At 35.7% G+C, this 21899-nt stretch overlaps 2 protein-coding genes and 1 pseudogene across 2 annotated transcripts; 1 reads left to right on the plus strand and 2 right to left on the minus strand.

The window, feature by feature from the left end:
* Positions 1-226: 226 nt before the first annotated feature.
* On the minus strand, positions 227-6183 carry LOC121811008 (annotated as a pseudogene).
* A 1017-nt stretch (positions 6184-7200) lies between these two features.
* On the minus strand, positions 7201-11001 carry LOC121811007 (protein transport protein Sec61 subunit alpha-like). Its single transcript, XM_042211755.1, has 7 exons — positions 10836-11001; positions 9190-9562; positions 8838-9065; positions 8354-8708; positions 8141-8265; positions 7830-7965; positions 7201-7691 (listed from the first exon to the last, which is right to left on the minus strand). The coding sequence occupies exons 2-7, from the start codon at positions 9531-9533 to the stop codon at positions 7452-7454; spliced, it is 1428 nt and encodes a 475-aa protein (XP_042067689.1). The 5' UTR covers positions 9534-9562; positions 10836-11001; the 3' UTR covers positions 7201-7451.
* A 7982-nt stretch (positions 11002-18983) lies between these two features.
* Positions 18984-21899, plus strand: LOC121811202 (ubiquitin domain-containing protein 1-like). The gene is made up of 4 exons (XM_042212009.1): positions 18984-19263; positions 20311-20433; positions 21459-21578; positions 21650-21899. Exons 1-4 carry the CDS (start codon positions 19230-19232, stop codon positions 21733-21735), a joined length of 363 nt encoding a protein of 120 aa, XP_042067943.1. The 5' UTR covers positions 18984-19229; the 3' UTR covers positions 21736-21899.

Genomic DNA, 21899 nt, shown 5'->3' on the forward strand with positions numbered 1-21899 from the left:
AATTATCAAGGCTGGGAAGATTTCAAGTTAAGATAGAGACCAAGTAGAAAAACCTAGGCGCATTTTCACACTGCGATATTATACATAAAACACTACAACTGGTCCGGTTTCTAGGCAGATTTGCTACAACTATGTTGTCATCTTAATCTTCTTCTACAAACCTCCAACTTGTGCAGTGTAACCACCCACAACAGTCGAGAAGTGCATGGAAAGCTCAACTACAGAATTAATATCCGAAGAAACCAAGCTCACTTGCTTTCTCCTTCTCAAACGTCTCAAAATATTGATAGATGATTGTCACTGCAAGAAGAATTGCAGTCCCTGAACCGATGGCGCCCATGAAATCCGCCAATACAGTCAATGCACCGATGCAAATTCCTCCAAAAGCTGCAGCGGTTGGAATATAGCGGTTCAACTCCTTCTGCAAATTGGAATCCCAGTGTCCCCAGGCATAACCATTTGTTGCTCCTGCAGAATATCATCAATAAGATAAATATCAGTTACCTTGCTTTTACTGGGATTCCTGGAATTCCCACTGTAGCCAAATGGGGTGAGGGTAATAAACTTTATCCACAACAGATCATTGTGTAAAATTGCACAGAATTGAAATGTGAAACACAGTTGAACTTTTATGAGTTCAGATTAAAAAAAATATACTATATATCTTGCCTTGAGTTGCTTGGCGACATCTTTGGCAGAGGATCCAGAAACTTCAATCCAGGTCTTGGAGAACAGGGCACACGCTGATAGCATGAATACTATGTAGAAAAGTGCATGGAAGAAGGGATTTGCAGCCACATCTGCTAAGCTGGGATGAGATTGCAAAGAACGAAAAGTTTAATAAGCACTTCACAAATTAAGTGGGACGGAAATCAACTTTGGTTATGGTCTTTTATGAGCTTAAATTTAATAAATTGAGTTGCCCGGGAAAAGGTGCTCTTGATGCTTTAAAATTTTACCTTGACGGAGCAGTAACGTAGTAAGCAAAGGCCGCCAACTGGAATTGATTGACCTGAATACTCAGATTCCTTCCATGTACCCAACAGGTTGATCAAGAAATTTCCACGATATTTCTTGTATAACAACTGCATGAAGGCCTGTATAAATCATGAAATGAGTTGTAGTGAAGCCAATACAGAACAATAGTGTTAGAATAATATCCCTTAGAATCAGGCATGAATGTGTAATTGATTTAGAGAATATCTTGCCAAGAATAGAGGGACATTTATTGTAAATTAGGTTTACCTTGTATAGGATGAAATTAGCCTATAAAGGCATGTCTCTGTAATACTCTTCAGTGAATATAATAGAATGAAATTACCCATTACTGATTTCTACATGGCCTCAGAGCAGGAAGAACGATCCTAGGCTCAGAAAAAATCCTTAAGTTACTTGAAATTAAAAAAGGAACCCCATCTTTTTCAAGTCAAGCCACCCAACTTCCTGAAATTCGAAAATAGACCCCCAGATACCCAGAAATTGCATAACTGCCCTAATTTTGTGCATGTTAATCAGTTTGCACCCCTACGAAATATTTCCGTTGCGTTTCATGTTTCTAGTAATACAAATGCTACTGGTTGGATATTTGATTGCGGGGCAACTGACACTATGACACCCTATCGGAGTGATTTTGTTGAACTACATGATGTTACTAAATCTTATATTAAGACTGCGAGTGGGGAGTTTATCACCGTTATGGGGGCGGGTACTATTGAAATATCACCTACTCTCCGGCTCACAAATTGTTTATATGTTCCCACATTATCCCAGAGATTGATGTCTATTAGTCATGTGACTAAAGAACTGAATTGCACACTTCTAATGCAACCCGACTTTTGCATCTTGCAGGATATTCTGACGAGGAGGATTCTTGGGCGTGGCACTGAGAAACATGGACTCTACTATGTGGACGAGATAGCTCAAACTGGCAGTGCAATGTTGGCTCACGGATCCACGAAACAGGAAACTTGGCTCTGGCACCGAAGACTAGGACATCCATCTCCTGGTTACTTTAAATTACTTAATCCGAACTTTTCAATTCCTTCTGATTTTCCTTGCGAAACTTGTGTTTTGGCCAAGAGCCACCGACAGTCCTTTAAACCTACAAACACTCGTATGAAATCCATGTTTTCTTTAGTACATTCTGATGTTTGGGGTCCTGCACCAATTATTGGTGGGAATGGTTTTCGATACTTTGTGATTTTTATTGACGACTGCACTAGAATGACATGGATATATTTCTTGAAAAACAAATCTGATGTGTTTGATAGATTTAACTCCTTTTTCAACTTAGTCCATACACAATTCCAAACCACTATTAAAACTCTTAGGTCAGATAATGGGAGGGAATTCGTTAACAATGATATGACCCAGTTTTGCAAAGAAAAAGACATAATTCACCAGACCTCTTGTGCCTATACACCAGAACAAAATGGGGTGGCGGAGCGGAAAAATAGGACAATCCTAGAAATGACCCGAGCTATAATGATTGACTCTAAAGTCCCCACATATTTCTGGCCTGAAGCAATTGCTACATCCGTCTACTTCATTAACCGTCTCCCTACCAAGATCCTGAACATGAAAACCCATCTTGATGCACTATCCAAACAAGCCAAGATACCCGAACACTTGAACCTCCAACCCAGAGTCTTTGGCTGTTCCGTCTATACCCATATCCCTAAACATGAGAGAACCAAATTGTCTCCCTGTGCAACCAAATGTGTCTTTGTAGGGTACGGGGTGAACCAAAAAGGGTACAGATGCTTCGATCCTCACACTCGAAAAATCACTACCACTATGAACTGTAACTTCCTTGAAACCGAATTTTTCTATGACACCCACCTTAGTAGTCAGGGGGAGAATGGTCTAGATAACTCTAATTCCGAGGACTATCTAAGTTGGGTTGTGCCATTGTCAAGCTCCTCGATTGGGGTCCACAAGACCCAGTGACAGTCGCTGCTACCGAGCAAGTCTCACCACAAGAGCCATCTCATCCGCCCCCTAGCAATCCTTCTCCGACGATATCCGAGGTAATTTCTGAGCCTTGTGCTATTGAAAGTCCAGCTATTACTAATCCAGTGGAAACAGATCAAGGAGAGGAAGATAACACTGCGGATGGAGATACCGGGAGATATGTGCTCCCTCATAGAAGTACAAGGGGAGTTCCGCCGAAGAAGTATTCCCCTGAAAAGATAGGGAAGAAGAGTCGTTATGGGGTGGCGAACTTTGTTCAGGGAAACTTAACAAAAATGGCACGGGCATTTGAAGCTGTACTATACGAAGAAGAGGAAATCCCACAGACAGCAGAAGAAGCAATGAAGCATAAGAAGTGGAGGGAAGCAATGCTCGTTGAAATGAAAGCGTTGATGAAGAACAGTACATGGGTTAAGGAAAAATTGCCCGAAGGAGCTAGACCCGTCGGATGCAGATGGGTGTTCACGATCAAACGAAGACCAGATGGGACTATCGAGAGGTATAAGGCACGACTCGTGGCGAAGGGATACACCCAGACATACGGCGTGGACTATGCTGAAACATTCTCACCAGTTGCCAAGATTAATATCGTGAGAGTATTGTTCTCCATCGCCGCCAACAAGGACTGGCCTCTTCACCAGTTCGACGTGACAAATGCGTTCCTACACGGTGAGTTGACGAAACCAGTATACATGGAACCACCGCCGGGGTTCACGGGAGAGTTTTCTGATGGGGAAGTCTGTCAGCTTAAGAAGACGTTGTATGGACTGAAACAGTCTCCACTAGCATGGTTTGGGAGATTTACAGAAGTAATGAAGAAGTATGAGTATAGGCAGAGTAACTCAGATCATACTCTGTTTCTCAAGAAAAGGAAAGGGAAGATCACGTGCTTAATCATATATGTAGACGACATGATCATTACTGGAGATGACGAGGAGGAGATAGCCGAACTAAGGAAGAATTTGTTTCATGAGTTCGAGATGAAAGACCTAGGTCCTCTTAAGTACTTCTTGGGAATAGAGGTACTAAGGTCAAAAAGGGGAATCTTTATAAATCAGAGGAAGTATATACTAGATCTACTAGCAGAAGTATGAATGATTGACCGCAAGCCCGCAGATACTCCAATGGTACAGAACCATGGATTACAGATAAGGGAAGGAGCAAACTTGGCCGATAGGGGGAGATATCAGAGGTTAGTTGGGAAACTCATTTATTTATCCCATACTAGACCAGACATTGCGTATGCAGTTGGAGTAGTTAGCCAGTTTATGCACGCACCGCAAGAGGAACATTGGGAAGCAGTTTTGAGAATTGTTCGGTATCTGAAGGGAACAACTGAGCATGGACTTCTATTTGGAAAACGCGGACATTTGGAGATACATGGTTTCACTGATGCAGATTGGGCAGGAAATCCGAATGATCGGAAGTCGACTGCAGGGTATTTTACCTTTGTAGGAGGTAACCTTGTCACATGGAGAAGCAAGAAGCAAAAGGTTGTAGCACTCTCAAGTGCAGAGGCGGAATTCAGAGGAATCAAGAGTGGATTAACAGAGGTTCTATGGTTACGACGACTCATGACAGAATTGGACCTTCGGTCGGTCCATCCTTGCAAATTGTTCTGTGATAACAAGGCAGCGATAAGTATCTCTGAAAACCCAGTTCATCATGATAGAACGAAACATGTGGAGGTAGATCGACACTTCATAAAGGAGAATCTTGAAGCAAAAATTGTGGAGATGCCATATGTGAAATCCAAAGATCAACTGGCCGACATCTTGACGAAAGCGGTGGACTCGAAGTTTTTTCGAGAAGTACTGTACAAGCTAAGTATCGGAAACTCCGTTACTTAGCTTGAGGGGGAGTGTTAGAATAATATCCCTTAGAATCAGGCATGAATGTGTAATTGATTTAGAAAATATCTTGCCAAGAATAGAGGGACATCTATTGTAAATTAGGTTTACCTTGTATAGGATGAAATTAGCCTATAAAGGCATGTCTCTGTAATACTCTTAAGTGAATATAATAGAATGAAATTACCCATTACTGATTTCTCCAAATAGAAATTCAGTAAAAAGAAGTAGGCCTACCTGAGAAATGAAGTAAAGATTGGATACTGAAGAATAATGGGCATGTTGGAGGTATAGAAAAGCTTAATTGGGTAGGAGCCTTGTTGTCCACGGGCATTTTTAGATCTCACGGGTAAAACCACTCTAAAACCTTGGAAATATATCACGATGAGGAAGATCAATATAGTAGCGAGAAGATTGGTTACGTTTGGAAGATTCTGGCGGTAAAATGCCTCGCGAAGTGCACGGACTTTGTCTGTTCTGGTTATAAGCAAATGGAACAATGCGATGACAGCACCTTCAAACTCAGCACCTCTGCCACTATTGATAGTTGTAGGGCTGAAAGCTTTCCAGATAATATTTTCACTACATATGGAAGTAAATAAAGTTTACACATTGCCAACAGCTAATTTAATACTTAAAGGATTTTAGTACTAGTACGTGAAGCGAACTAAGAAACTAACAAAAATCCCCAAGTTTACCAGATATTGGTTGCAATGAACAAGGAAATTCCAGAACCAAGACCATAACCCTTTTGAAGCAGCTCATCTAAACAAATCACAATAATACCAGCAAAGCATAGTTGCAGAATAATCAGAATTGCATTCCAAACTCCAAGCTGACCAACACTTCCATACATTCCTGAGAGAACGTAAGCAACAGCCTCGCCGACAGCAATCAAGATACCAAGAAGCCTCTGAGCACCATTTCTGAGGCCAAAACACAATCCAATTGAATCAAGATAGGGGTGATATTTGTGTGAAGAAATTGAATAGAAAGCACAAAATTAAGTAACTTACAATAGTGCACGGTCCTCTCGGACATTGTTATCAACTTCAATGATTTTGGACCCAGCCAGGAGTTGCATCACTAGTCCAGATGTAACAATGGGAGTGATACCCAACTCCATGACAGTTCCACGGCTTGATGCGAGAATAGCACGCATCCAGTAGAAAGGATCACCTCCAGTAGTGGAATGAATGCCATACAGAGGAAGTTGGCTGCAAACCAAGAATATGAAAAGTGAAATCACAGTGTATATAACTCTCTCTTTGAAGGGAATCTTCCTGTCCGCGCTTTGAACTTCGGGAAGAAACGAAAGGAATGGTTTCACAAGATGCAACACCCTAAATCCTCCTCCCATTTTTCGGAAGATGAAAACAAACTTCCAGGCCTGCAATATACCATTATATAGATGTTTAAATGAGCCATGCCTTTTCAATACAATTAATCTTAACACGAATGCACATCAAACATAATGGACAGTAAAATTGTCTAGAACATGGGGCAGTTCTATTCAACAAGGGGGTGTTCAGTTTGCAAGATTGTATCCCAGATTAAATATGTAGTGTGTTTGGTTCATGAGATTCAATCCTAGATTATATTTTGGTACTATTTTATCTAGGAAATCGAACACCACCCAAATGAACATTGACCGTTCGTAAAGTAACAAATCATTGTTGATGCTAAATGCAACTTTTATTCAAGACTTAAAGCAGCCCATGCACAATTTCTTGAAGCTTGAGTTTTAAGTAATCCAACCTATTGCATGATACTGACAGCAGAATGATATCACAACACAAATATCAATCCAGAATACAGAGCTTCACAACAATTGAATACAGTCACAGAAAAAATAAGCTTTCAGTAACTTTTCCCTTTAATCAGGCAGATTTCAAACCAAAAAAATCTGAGGCTCCAAAATAAAACTACCGGAACAATCAATTCTAGTTACATAAACCCATAAACAACATGCACCTGAAATACTAAAACAAATAAATAATCGAACACTAATTACAGATTAGAAGAAAATTGGAAAATTGATGTAACGAAACTCACAGTTGAGGGTGGAACACCGCGCAATGGAGTAAAAGGCGTTAGATACTGGGTTTTTTTTGAAGTGTTGTGAAGGTTTGGCAATTCTAACACGTCATATCAAAGCCAACACCTGTCAACTCCCTTCAACCACGATGTAGTTCATCAAGTTTTGAATAACATTCCCTTTGAGGCTGATCGAGAACATAGTAATTAATTGTATAAAGCCGAATTTATTGGAAATAGTTTGATGCAATGAGGAGAACGTTTCTTTAATTTAATCAAGAGGAATGTTTCTTTTTTACTTTAAAATCAAAGAGTGATATAATTTCACAACAGAAGGGGGTAGAAGAAAAAATATACTGTATTATGATTAAAGATACCAAAGTATCCGAAAATTTCAAGCTAATACAAGACTAAATAGAAAAACTTGGCTGAAATCTGTCTTGAGGGAAAAATAAATACTACCACTAGCACTACCACTAAAATTACAAAGTGGTTTCTAAGCACATTTGCTTAAAAATTTTGGAAGCTCCAGTTTGTGCAGTATAAACTATCCATAGCGGTTGATGAATATGGAAAGTGGTGGCCAATGGCTTAGAAGCCAAAGAAACCAAGCTCGCTTGCTTTCTCCTTCTCAAAAGTCTCGAAATACTGATAGATGATCGTCACGGCGAGAAGAATTCCAGTTCCTGAACCGATGGCGCCCATGAAATCTGCCAACACAGTCAATGCACCAATGCACATTCCTCCAAAAGCTGCAGCGGTCGGGATATAACGGTTGAGTTCCTTCTGTAAATTTGAATCCCTGTGGCCAGGCATAACCATTTGTTGCTCCTGCACAAATATCAGCAGGATTGCATAATATCAGTAAGGCATTTGTGGGATGTAGGCATTTCATGTAGCCTCCCCCCCCCCCTTCCCCAACCCGCTGTACTATGCCTTTTTATGAGTTCAGTGTTTAGAAATTCTTGCCTTGAGCTGCTTGGCGACATCTCTGGCAGAGGATCCAGAAACTTCAATCCAGGTCTTTGAGAACAGGGCACACGCAGATAGCATGAATACTATGTAGAAAAGTGCGTGGAAAGGATTTGCTGCCACATCTGCTAAGCTGTAAAACAGATGGTGGAGGAAAGAAAGTTCAATAAGTAATTGCAGTAAAATGGATATCGAATATAACAGAGGTTATGACTTTCTTATAATCCCCAAATTTGAACACTGAATAAGGGAGTCACACATAATACTGAAGAGACATGTTTAATCCACCAACAGTTACAAAGGTTTACCTTGATGGAGCAGTGACATAGTAAGCAAGGCCACCAACTGGAATCGATTGACCTGAATATCCAGATTCCTTCCATGTGCCCAATAAGTTGACCAAGAAATTTCCACCATATTTCTTGTACAACAACTGCATGATGGCAGTACAAAGTGATGAAATGAAATTCAAGAGAGGCAATAATAAAACTAAGAAAATCAGTAACTATAATCAGGCATACCTGAGAAATGAAGTAAAGATTGGATACAAGGGCAGACTGAAGAATAATGGGCATGTTGGAGGTGTAGAAAAGCTTAATTGGGTAAGAGCCTTGTTGTCCACGAGCATTTTTAGATCTCACAGGCAACACCACTCTAAAACCTTGGAAATATATCACGATGAGGAAGATCAGCACGGTAGCAAGAAGATTGGTCACATTTGGAAGGTTCTGCCGGTAAAATGCCTCTCGAAGTGCACGGACTTTATCGGTTCTAGTTATAAGCAAATGGAACAATGCAATGACAGCCCCTTCAAACTCAGCACCTCGGCCACTATTGATAGTTGTAGGGCTGAATGCTTTCCAGATAATACTTTCACTGCAAATTGAAAGAAGAAAATTTAAATGCATTTCATTTACAACAGTTAAATTACTGAACAATTAGTCCTAGTCTCCTAGTAATTTAATTGAACCAAGTAAGAAACTTAATAAAAGTTCAGTTATTTACCAGATATTGGTAGCGATGAACAAGGAAATCCCAGAACCAAGACCATAACCCTTTTGAAGCAATTCATCTAAGCAAATCACAATTATACCAGCAAAGCACAGTTGCAGAATAATCAGGATAGCATTCCCCACTCCAAGCTGACCAACACTTCCATACATTCCAGAGAGGACATAAGCAACAGCCTCGCCAACAGCAATCAAGATACCGAGAAGCTTCTGAGCACCATTCCTGAGGCCAAAACAAGATTAAATTGAGTCAAGCAGATGCCTTGATACATATGAACCAATTGGACAAGATAAGGGATGATCACTGTGTGAATAAAGTGGCAGAAAGCACAAAACGAATAACTTACAATAGTGCCCGGTCCTCACGGACATTGTTGTCAACTTCAATGATTTTGGACCCAGCCAGGAGCTGCATCACCAGTCCAGATGTGACAATGGGAGTGATACCCAACTCCATGACAGTTCCACGGCTTGATGCGAGAATAGCACGCATCCAGTAGAAAGGGTCACCTCCAGTAGTGGAATGAATGCCATACAGAGGAAGCTGGCTGCACACCAAGAATATGAAAAGAGAAATCACAGTGTATATAACTTTCTCTCTGAAGGGGATCTTCCTGTCCGCGCTTTGAACTTCGGGCAGAAACGAAAGGAAAGGTTTCACAAGATGCAACACCCTAAATCCTCCTCCCATCTTTCAGAGATGAATACAAACTCACAAGCCTGCAAGGCACCATTACAAACATGGAAAAATGAGCCGTGCCTCTTCAATATAATTCAGCCCAAACCGTTACACCACAAGCTACAAACGTAATTCGAAACTGGCATAATGGGCAAGTAAAATCGAAACAATAAAATTGTCCAATAACAATAAAATTCTGCTCGATTAGGTTCCTAATACCCGCGAGAGAAATTTCGGAATAAGGGTTTAAATTGGCTGGCCTTTCGTAATTAGGGATTCAATTCGCTGATCTTTCATAATTTGGGATCGAGGCATGCGTATTCTTCGTAATAAGAGATTTCTGATATTTTAGCTTATTTATGTGTTTTTTTAATATTATTTCCCTCTAACTATTTATCAATTGTCTAAATTATCTCCTTCAAATTTTGAATCAGATTTGGAGGATGCTCTCGAAGCTGATGATGAAATTGAAGATCTATGCAATGCGAGGGATTATGTGATGGAGAAAAGGTCGCCTGATCCATTTTTCAACATGATTGACCAAAAATGGAACAAGATGATTAAGGAAACTACTAAGCGTGGTCATCTTCAGGATACGAAGGAATGTGAAGACTTACTAGAGGATATGCTTAATCTCTTTCTCATTAGTAAAAAAAAATTTCTGCCAAGTAAATTGCAGCATAGAGGTAGAGGAAAGCATAAACCTAGAAGAAATACAGTAAAAATATGTGCGAAAATCTAAGAAGCTGACTCCAAGAAAGCCAATTTAGTGATAATTGTTCACGTAAATATATGGAAAAGAAGACAAAAAAAGTTGGACAAATCCTATTTAGAAACGGTTGGATCTACTTTTTTATAGAATTTTGGTAAAAAATTTGAAGGGGGTAATTTAGATGATTGATAAATGGTTAGAGGGAAATGATATTAAAAAAACACATAAATAAGCTAAAATATCAGAAATTCCTTGTTACGAAGAATACGCATGCTTCGATCCCAAATTACGAAAGGTCAGTGAATTGAATCTCTAATTACGAAAGGTTAGCGAATTTAAACCCTTATTCCGAAATTTCTCTAATCGCAAATACTTTGACTTTCGATAAATCAGGCACGATTAGATCTAAAACAACTAATCTCAAGTTCGAAAATTCTAAAATCCAGAACAATCAGTTCACCTCACTACTCAAAAACCCTATCAAGAGAATGTAGCGATAAACGAAAAAGAGGAAAGTGCAAAAACAACACAGACCAATTGAATAGCAATAACAGATGCGCCGCAATAAGCGAAAAAGTGGAAATTGATGCAGCGAAACTCACCGTTAAACAAGAGATCTGAATTTGAAAGTAGGTAGACTTGAGGCGGAATGCCTCGAGCAACCAGAGTTTGATTTGAAGCTTTCAACGTGCTTGGTTTTTGGTTTCGTCGAGGGACTCTCTACTGCTTATTTATTCTATTTTTTTTAATGAGATTGATTTAGGAAAGGAAAAAATAAATTAGGGACGACACTTAAAATGATTTACTATTATACTAAATTTCTTCAAAGGGACAAAACGCATTCACAATTTGAAGTGAAGCGTGGCATGAACTCCTACTACACGATCCTCAATTCTCGACCAATGACGAGATATCATAAGGCCTGCTAGGAGTGTGAGTCTGCTTCATTTTCAATGCTTTAATTCTCATATTGTTTTACGATGCTCAAACCTCAATGACCAAAACTAATGTGTCATTACTACCAGCCGTTTTACTGTAGCATATACAATTTAATTTATATTATATAAATATATACAAATTTATAACAACATAGGATTGAATTTTGATCAAAATTTATATTTATAACATTACAATTTAGTGAATTACAATATTTTATTAAACTTAGTTGATGATAAGTATAATGAATTTTAATAAATTATTAATATATAGTACTTAAAATATTAAAACTTATACATAATTATATATATATATATATATATATATATATATATGCATATGTCAATATTAATTAAGACTCAGTGTAGGATAAAATATTAGTATTAAAGTTTAGTAAATAAATTATACATAGAGTGATATTAGAATAAATTAGTTGGTTTGAAACAATAATAAACAATATTATTAATTAGGTTACTGAAATATATAATTAAATGGAGTATTAAATAAATGTAAGTAGTTATTAAGTATAATTAAAGTTGTTATCATGTCAACAAATTTGAAGTGGCGCAGTGGTAGAGGAGTAGGGCTTGTATCCATTAGGTACAAGGTTCGACCCAACCGGCCAGTACAGTTCACGGTCGAGCTGGTGTTGGCTCACCTGGTTCAAAACAGCTCAACGTGCTGGTGGTTTTTTGCGATGAACTGGACCGGAATGGATGCCGTCCGGTCTGATTTTTAAAACACTGGGTACATTTCACCCTAAACTTTATTGCGCACCTTTGAAAAGATCCGAGCTAATTCTGACCCACTACAATTAGAGAGGTACACAAGAAGATGATTGAGGGATTCTAAAATGGTTTAGATTTGTATGGTAATTTTTTATTTAAAAAAACAATTGTGTAATTTTTTAGTTTCTTTAGGATTTCTATTGCGTGAGTTTCAATTTTTTAGTATTTCTTTCTTCTCACTATAAGCGAATCATTATTTTAAGCACTCATTTTATAAAAATAATACTCCCCCCGGAATGGATGTCGTCCGGTCTGATTTTTAAAACACTGGGTACATTTCACCCTAAACTCTATTGCGCATCTTCGAAAAGATCCGAGCTAATTCTGACCCACTACAATTAGAGGTACACAAGAAGATGATTGAGGGATTCTAAAATGGATTAGATTTGTATGGTAATTTTTTATTTAAAAAAACAATTGTGTAATTTTTTAGTTTCTTTAGGATTTCTATTGCGTGAGTTTCAATTTTTTAGTATTTCTTTCTTCTCACTATAAGCGAATCATTATTTTAAGCACTCATTTTAGAAAAATAATACTCCCCCCGGAATGGATGTCGTCCGGTCTGATTTTTAAAACACTGGGTACATTTCACCCTAAACTCTATTGCGCATCTTCGAAAAGATCCGAGCTAATTCTGACCCACTACAATTAGAGGTACACAAGAAGATGATTGAGGGATTCTAAAATGGTTTAGATTTGTATGGTAATTTTTTATTTAAAAAAAACAATTGTGTAATTTTTTAGTTTCTTTAGGATTTCTATTGCGTGAGTTTCAATTTTTTAGTATTTCTTTCTTCTCACTATAAGCGAATCATTATTTTAAGCACTCATTTTAAAAAAATAATACTCCCCCCGGAATGGATGTCGTCCGGTTTGATTTTTAAAACACTGGGTACATTTCACCCTAAACTCTATTGCGCACCTTCGAAAAGATCCGAGCTAATTCTGACCCACTACAATTAGAGGTACACAAGAAGATGATTGAGGGATTCTAAAATGGTTTAGATTTGTATGGTAATTTTTTATTTAAAAAAAATTGTGTAATTTTTTAGTTTCTTTAGGATTTCTATTGCGTGAGTTTCAATTTTTTAGTATTTCTTTCTTCTCACTATAAGCGAGTCATTATTTTAAGCACTCATTTTAGAAAAATAATACTCCCCGGTCCACGAATATGAGTCTCATTTCTTTCTGGCACGGATTTTAAGAAATGTTAAGAAAAGTGAGCGGAGGAAAGTTAGTTGAATATGGGTCTCACTTGTATATATTAGTTTTAAATGATATGTGAGTGAAATGAGTTAGTGAAAGTTGGGGCCTCTTTACCATTTATGGTAATTATGAACGGGGACTCCTATTTGCGGACGACCAAAATGGAAAAACGAGACTCCTATTCGCGGACGGAAGGAATAGTACTTTAATAGTAGTAAAAGTGTAGATAAAGTAAAGTAAGAAAGATACTAATAATAATATAGAAAAGTCTATAGGGAAGTGATCAATTGCTAACTCAACCTTTAATTGCTAACTAGTTTTAACCCACGTGCGATGCACGACTAAATATTTTTTTTTATCATACGGTTTTAAATTGTTAATTGATTAATACAAGATCAAGTTTTGATTCCGAAAACAAATTGGTGATATTGCAAGTTTTAAAATTGGACGATAGCTTTTCAAACCTCAAAACGGTTTTAAAATTGTATTTTGAAGTATAAAAATTTGTGTAATATAATATTGTCACAAAATTTTGTATAATCTTTTTTGTATTTTGTATCCATTTAAATTAGTACTATACTTTATTATAGTCGAGCTTCATTACATTGCAATATAGTGACCCTAATACGCTAAAAACCCAAACCTTGAAACTTAAATCCTAAACCCTTAACGTTAAAATATAATCATCATGACCAACAAATGAGTCAAATATAAATAAAATCCTCCCTCCGTCCCAGTTCAACATTACTTTGTTAATCACTTTAAAACAAACTTTAATAATAGAAAAAAAATAAAAAGAATATCATAACTTCATGTTAAACAGTATGAAGAGTATTGGAAAATATGGAGGGAGTGAAAAACGTGATGAAAAAAATGTGAGTGGATAAATTACCAAATGTCATATATCTATAGTCCAAAAAATAGAAGATAACTCCGCAAAACTTTTTCACTTTCTTCACCTATTATTAAAAATTTTAAAACCTTTTAATTTCCCAAAAATTTAAAACTAAGTGTTACGTAAATGTTATCAAATTTTGGAAAATGAATGACAATAATTTCCACCATTGTATTTGTATGAAATGAGTAACGAATAAATGTATAATAAATTTTGGAAAATGAAATGGAAGGCCATTGAAGCAATAATCTCGGAAATATGGCTATGTGTGAAACGAATTCGGGTCTGAGTAGGGCCGCAAACCTTATCAGGCTGTGTACACTGGTGGGAACGGGAGTCGTCCTTGCTAGTCGGCCGGTCTCGTGGGCGAATAGTGTGGCCACACTTTCGTCGCACTGTGGAAACATGATGTGATTGTTGGGTTGTTGAGAAAGTGAGGGAGATTGTTTGTCTGGCCAGATTATGAAACTGTTTTTGTCTCTTGAAAGCAAGTATTAAAGCAGTAATGTAGTTCTTGAAAGCAAGAGAGGTAAACCAGTCTGTCAATATCTTGAATTGTTTATAATTTCATGTATATTGAGTAATCGGTGATGTGATAATTCTACGAGTTAAGTAAGGTAAAACCGAATAGCCGCAAATCTCCAACTAAACTATGTCTTCCCATATGATAATATCTATTTTTTCAAACCAACAGCTTGTGGATTCATATCTTGGTGTAGAATTGTTACTTTTGAAGCTTTTTCAAGGCAAAAGTGTACCTACAAAAATAAGTGAAGATTTTGCAAAATAGTTGCCCACGTATATTTTTTAATTGTTTGTAATAATATAATGAATAGAATAAAATTAAAAACAGAAATTAGATTAAATAGTTGGGAGAGAAAGATAATACTCCACATGATTTGACGGACAGAAGCATCTCTACTGAAATAGTATTTTTTTGATTAATAGAATTGGTATTTATAGAAGATTTGATAGTAACTCAATGGTATAGTATTATTTATTGTAAATTAAATTAATAATAAATATCCTTTATATCTTGTGACCTTTCAAATTATTCAAGTGGAAGTGAAGAGACAAAACACATTTTTTTTAAAATTAAATTTGGCGCTTGTAGCGGCACACTACGCACCTTTGTGAGAAAGTTTTTATTCTTAAATGTCTAGATTGTAGTATTTAAATTATATATTTAAGCTTAAATGATAATTCCATAAATACCCCAAAACTCCCCCTTTATATATAGGTTAAGTCTAAATTAATCCGTAAATTTGGCAAAAACAAATACGCACATATTACTATTAATATGATGTTAGTCTAAATTAATATACTCATGTTTGTTTTATGAATAATAAACATTTACATTTACATATCAATACATTAATAGAATTTAAATTTTACTATACAAAGTGTATTGATGTGCTAATGCAACTAATAGTAACATATATATTTTAAAAAATTAAGGTGAGCAAAGACAATAACATTTTATATTTACATGAATGTCATTGTATATTATTTTCATTTAATAATTACAAATACAATATTAAAATTCAATAAGACAGTTTAATATTATAACGGTAATTTACAGCTAAAAAAACTTTCATCAACCTCAACATGGCTATCATTTTGTGCATTTAATGCATAAGATTGTGTGGCCGATTTGGTTGCATCCATTTCCATAAGTATCCATTTTTTTGTAACTCGCGTATATAGACCAGTATTTCAAAAAGAATCATTTTTTGTAACTCTCGGATATGGTAAATGCCATAATGTCAGGAAAGACTTTCATATAAAATAACATAAAAATATATTTTCTAGATATTTACATGAAATATTTAAAATATTAGTAACCAATACTAAAAATAGATTTCGGTCAAAAAATTATAACAAATGACAATACACTCGAGAGTAATAATTCACAAATTATTAGCAATACTATTCGCACTCTAATATACTTACCATATGAAATTAAGTAATAGCAATAGAAAAACGTATCAACGCGTAAGAAATTGAAGGAAAGGGATTGTAATTTTTTTAATTGGCCAAACTATTTACAAAAAATATAGAAATATCTTGGACTTTCGTATCATCAAACATGAAAATGTATATATGGAGTACTTACAAACATTAATTCTAGCCACCACCATCATCACCACCTGTACACTAAATACTCTTTTCATATTGTTCTACAAATTCCAAATCCTTTGTCACTGCAAACTTCAAGACCGATGTTAATTCTATTTTTTCAAAACGATCGTCAAATGAAGACCGGCGTTAATTCTATTGCTCCAACACTGCCACTAACTGAAGTAGTAGCGCTTCCACCTGAAAGGTACTATTTTGTTCAAACATGTTGTGGTTTCCAATTGTGGTGCAGATTTGTTAGAAAAAAATGTTAAGATATGATGTCAGTTGAACTTACATATTGCTCTTTTCCTCTTCTAATCTCTTCTTTCGTTTTCTTGCGGCAAGCCATGTTGCTGCAAAAATATAGGTTACATGATATTGCAAACAAATATGAAGATCTTCAATATAAAAAATATATCAAATCATAAACATAGAGAATACAATCTACATATTAAATTAAAAATCATTAATCGAGAGACGATGATACACAATATAGACATGCATTTGATTAAAGGAATCCAAATTTATAGAAAATGTAATACCTTTTGACATTCTTCTCAATCTTAATTATTTGAGTTATCCTAATGCCATTTATTGTGGAGTAATTTAAACAAATAATTGGTACAACAAAAATTTTTTGACCTTTCATATGATGTAACTGCAAAATTCATGTAGAGGCCCTTTAGTCACACGTTTTTAACCTTAATCACACATTTAGAGATCCTTTAATTATATAGTTTTAATATTCATTTAAATATTTATAATGGCACATTATAATCCCAAACCAAAATTTTTAATTTTCCAAAATGCCCCCAAAACTCAACTTTTATATATATATAGATAGATTACAACTAATTTTAAATCATAAAATTTGTAGAGATCTAGTGGTCAATAAATTGTCACGTGTAATTTCGTTTTATTATTATTTAAATTTAAAAAGATAATAAAACTACCAAAATTAGGGTTTTTGATCAAAATATAAATACAGTGTATTAAGCATATCAATATGATTCATTGAATATGTCAACACAAATTAGCATTGACATTGTATATGTATTATGTTGACATATTATGATAGATATATTGACATTAAGCTGTTCTTGAAAAATACGAAAATTCAAGATTTTTTTTAAAAAAATTGACATCGAAATATATGCAAATGTGATCTCGTTAGAATCCTTATAAATTATCTTTAATTTGATATATGTTGTGTAAAAAAATAATATAAATTAAGATAGTTATAATTATTTAAAGTTTTCAGATATTTTTTGAAAGTTAGTAATAATTAACTTTTGGTCGATTGACATTAATACCCTAATAGACATTTTTTGTGCATTGTGTTGATATTCATTGATGAATGATCATGTGCTTTGATTTCATGATTCAATATCTACCATTTAGTTGTAGTTAGCAATTTATGCGTGAGTTAGCAATATAACATACCCTAAAAATTATAAATATAATTGTAGTGCTTAGAGCATCCACAATGGCGCCTAGCGCACCGCCTAGCCGAGCCCCGGCGCTAGGCGGTGCGCTCGGTGAACCATTGCAACCGCCTAGCGGTTTTCTGAAAAAAAATCGCCTAGCGATATACGGGCGCTGGGCGATCCGCTTGGCGCCATTGCAGGGTCCGGATCGCCGAGCGCATCGCCCAACGGATTTTTTTTTATTTTATTTTCGTGGAGGCAGCGGCGACGGTGGCGACGGAGGCGGCGACGACGGTGGCGACGGCGACGACGGAGGCGACAGAGACGAGGAGTGAATTTTTTAATTAATGTACTTTTTTAATTAATGTACTTTTTTGATTTTATTGTACTTTTTTCAATTAATGTACTTTTTTAAATTTTAATAGTATTATTAAATTTTCCCGTATCTGTGTCGTAAATTTAATTCCATATGTTGTGTGATTGTTAATTATTTATTTTATATAATTTTGAGTGATGTGGCTAGGCTATGGCTTGACTATTTGCTTGTCTTGATGATGTGGCAGGAGGATTTTTAGGGCTGATGATGTGATAGGAGGAGTTTGTTGCTAGGCTATGTCTGGACTATTGTTGGGCTATTCCTACTGTGGATGCTCTTAAAAGAAGCAATAGAGTAATATTTAACTGTTTTAATTTTTGTTTTCTATTTAATTAAGAGAAGATAATGAGCAGTTGATTTGGTTTTCTGATTTAAAATGAGGCAAAACTGGGTGTGCGAGCCATGAAAATTTTAGAAAATTTACTATTAATTGACGTAAATTTGTAAAATAATTTTAATGATTGATAACAAAATAAAGAAAATGATGTTTATATTTTGGGAAAATACATTTATTAAAAATTTAAAACAACGGCTATAGAGTTAATGTATGAATATACGAATTAATTGTACTATTATTTTATAAGGATAGTGATAAAATAAAATAATTAAAATCTAATGAATAGTTAAAAACTAAATTTTAATTATAAAATTCAAAATGAAAGGATGGGATAAAAATACAAATATCTTTTTAGATATCAATCAGATTATTTTAAAATCGTTTTAATTCATGAGCATATGACTTGTATGAACTAAAATAATATAAAAATAATACTCCGTTTTTTAGCTAAATTGATCTAAACAATATTGTAATTGATATTAAGAAAATGAACTGCGTATTTAGTTTCTTAGTTATTGATTGAATTAGACTAAGGATTAGGGTTAGGATTAGGGTTAGGATTAGGATTAGGATTAGGATTAGGGTTAGGATTAGGATTAGGATTGACGTACATATCTAATCTAATCATAAAAGCGGTAAAAATTAACAAGAAATACAGCAAAACCGTTGAAAGATAGTGGATACCCAAACCTCAACACTTTTCTCAGAGTTGAGAAACACCGAGGCTTCTTCTGCCCTCTTCCCCAACTATCTGTATGAGAGAGAGAGGAGGGAAAGAGGTAGATATTCGTGCTTACCCAAACACCAAAAATCAATTTGACTAATTGTCCCCCTCCTCTCCTATTATTCCTTATACGGTTTTTACAATAACCTTCAAATTGTGGTGAGATAATTTCTGTGACGGGGCAGCATGGGTTGCGCTGGATCGCGTGATAAATTAGATGGTACTGTTTCTTTCTCCATTGTGTTGCGACTCTTTTTGTAATTCTTGTATCAGTAACTTGTTGTTGCTGATTCGATTAAGTATTTGATCTCATTGCTGGTTTGTTTTGTTGCTTATAGAGTTTTGGTTAATGTAGCTAGTGGGGTTTAATCTTTATTCTGTAATTACTGTTTCATGTCTAATCATTTTTGTGTTCAGTTTCTATGGAATTACACTAATCTGATTATAGACTTAAACAGTATGTTGTTGCCTCTGTGTTCTCCTAGTTCATTTCAGTTGTTGAAGTGGCCAGCAATTCTGTCTTGTGCTACTTCCCTTTCCAGTTTCAGCCTTTTATTAGCTTTCTCATATAGATTGCCCTAATTTGGTGTGTTGTGGTTGCTAGATAGCACCAAGCTATTGTATATATGCCCGGGCTTTCCATTCGTATCACTGGATAAGAGTCAGTTCTTGATTTTTTCAGTGTTTAGTTGCTCCTAAAATAAGATAGCTTTGAGTTTTCACATCTGGTACTTCTCTTTTTGTTGCACAACAGAAAATGAAAATCTCGAGTTGAATGTTTTATCAATTGCTTTTCCTGTTTCTTGTTTACACACCAAAGCTGCTTCGGCATCTGTTTGGATATCCGGAATGAAACGTTACCATGCATGATGATTCCCAATTTCAAAACTGGATGAAGAAGAAGAACAACAAAGGATACATGAAAAACTTGAGAAGTTATCAGCATAATAGTGTAATAAGTAATGGAAATACCTATCTACTATTTTTGCTTTCAAGAATACGCATACCTTAATATCAATACACGTGGAATTCTGGGATGCATATAGTTGCATACTAAGAGATTGAGGATGATAACTTAGTGATGCTGGGAATTTGTTCTGGCGACATATCACATACTGAATGATGGATGTTAATGTTATTTAATGCTCTTTGTGCATCTATTTGTGCTAGTCACCCATTACGTCGCATTGTAAGTTGTAACACTGTTTGTGAGTGCGCTTGCTTGATAAACAGCCCTTAAATCTTGCTTCACTGTGCCTAAATCCAGAAACTTCGAAGAAGATACGGAAACCAAAGGCATGGAAGCACTCAGAAGCCATAACCAGAGAACAGCTAACGAAGATGCGCGAGGAGTTCTGGGACACTGCTCCACACTATGGTGGTAGGAAAGGTAGTAACTAATGATAGCTCTCTGCAATGTGGAAATACCTTATGTTCGAATCATGGTTTATGCACTTACACTTGTGGGTTTATTCTTTATTAGGTTTGGACCATCTGATCTGGTATATATTTTTTAAAAATTCAAGTTCAAAAGAACCAACACCAGCCGAGTGTAAATAAAATCTAGTTTTGGTTAATGTCTTGCATCTTACTAATGATCAATTAAAATGTTGTAAACTAACCTTTTGTTGTCCATATATGTTAAATTGAATATGGACCTGTGGTGTTGTTAAACTTAACTGATAAAGTGCTAGGAGAATGTTCAGTTTAGGTATTACCAGAGGAATACAATGATACACAAATATTCTAGTACTACCAAGGGATGATGTAATGGTTATTAGTATTGCATGCTTCTTTGGAAGCTGTAGTGGAATGATATTATTAGTAGCTCCATTCATTTGTTGTTGTAGATGGGTTTACATCCTACCTGATTTTGGGTAACATATTTTATGTATATCGGAAATACCTGTATTGTTAGCTTCTGCTACTTTAATTCTTTTTAAGCATCAAGTAATTTACTTTTCCATATTGATATGTTTTCTCTGCTTTCGCATACTCAATTGCTCATGATATCTTCATTTTGATTCCATCTCGAGTCTCTGAATGAATGGAACTGACAATTACTGTCACCTTTTACACTGAATATAAGATCTCACACGTAAGGTGTGAGTTTGAGCTTACTCTTTGTGCAGCATGATGAATAAAACACATGTGGTTCCAATTCCATTATGCACTTCAGTGCTAGGTGACTAGGTCCTATGTCTAGTTAGACCTCTAAACCCGGAACACATAATGAGGGACGGAGGGAGTAGCAAAAATGGTGTTAATCTGAGATCAATACATTTTATGCTCAGACTTCGTATTCTGTTATTAATAAAATGAGAGGTTCATTGTCAGTCGAACCAAACTAGAAATACTCTTGAATTTGGTTATCTTTGCTGTTGCTTCATTTCATCTTTTCCATAAAATCACCAGAGATCTGGGATGCTCTGCGGGCTGCAGTTGAAGCTGATTTGACTCTTGCCCAAACAATTGTGGACAGTGTTGGCATTATTATTCAAAATCCCGACTTAACAATCTGCTACGATGAAAGAGGTTGGTGAATTTTCCTCTACAATCAATGTCTATCCAGTATATCATCTTTAATGGAATCTGTCATTTTTCAGGTGCAAAATATGAGTTGCCCAAATATGTTGTGAGTGAGCCTACAAATCTGATTCGTGACAGTCGAAAAGACATCAGTAATGTGTAAATTGGCCTCGTTGTGATTCTTGTTTCTGAATGCATCATCCCACTTAAATTCCTTCTCAATTGCAAATTTTCAATGTACTGAATATCTAGTATGAAGCTCTTGGCATTATACAATTTTGCTTTGGATGATTGAACCACAACCACCTAATGTTCTCTTTTGGCTTA

This window comes from Salvia splendens, chromosome 7 (assembly GCF_004379255.2).
Source record: "Salvia splendens isolate huo1 chromosome 7, SspV2, whole genome shotgun sequence".
Taxonomy (NCBI): domain Eukaryota; kingdom Viridiplantae; phylum Streptophyta; class Magnoliopsida; order Lamiales; family Lamiaceae; genus Salvia; species Salvia splendens.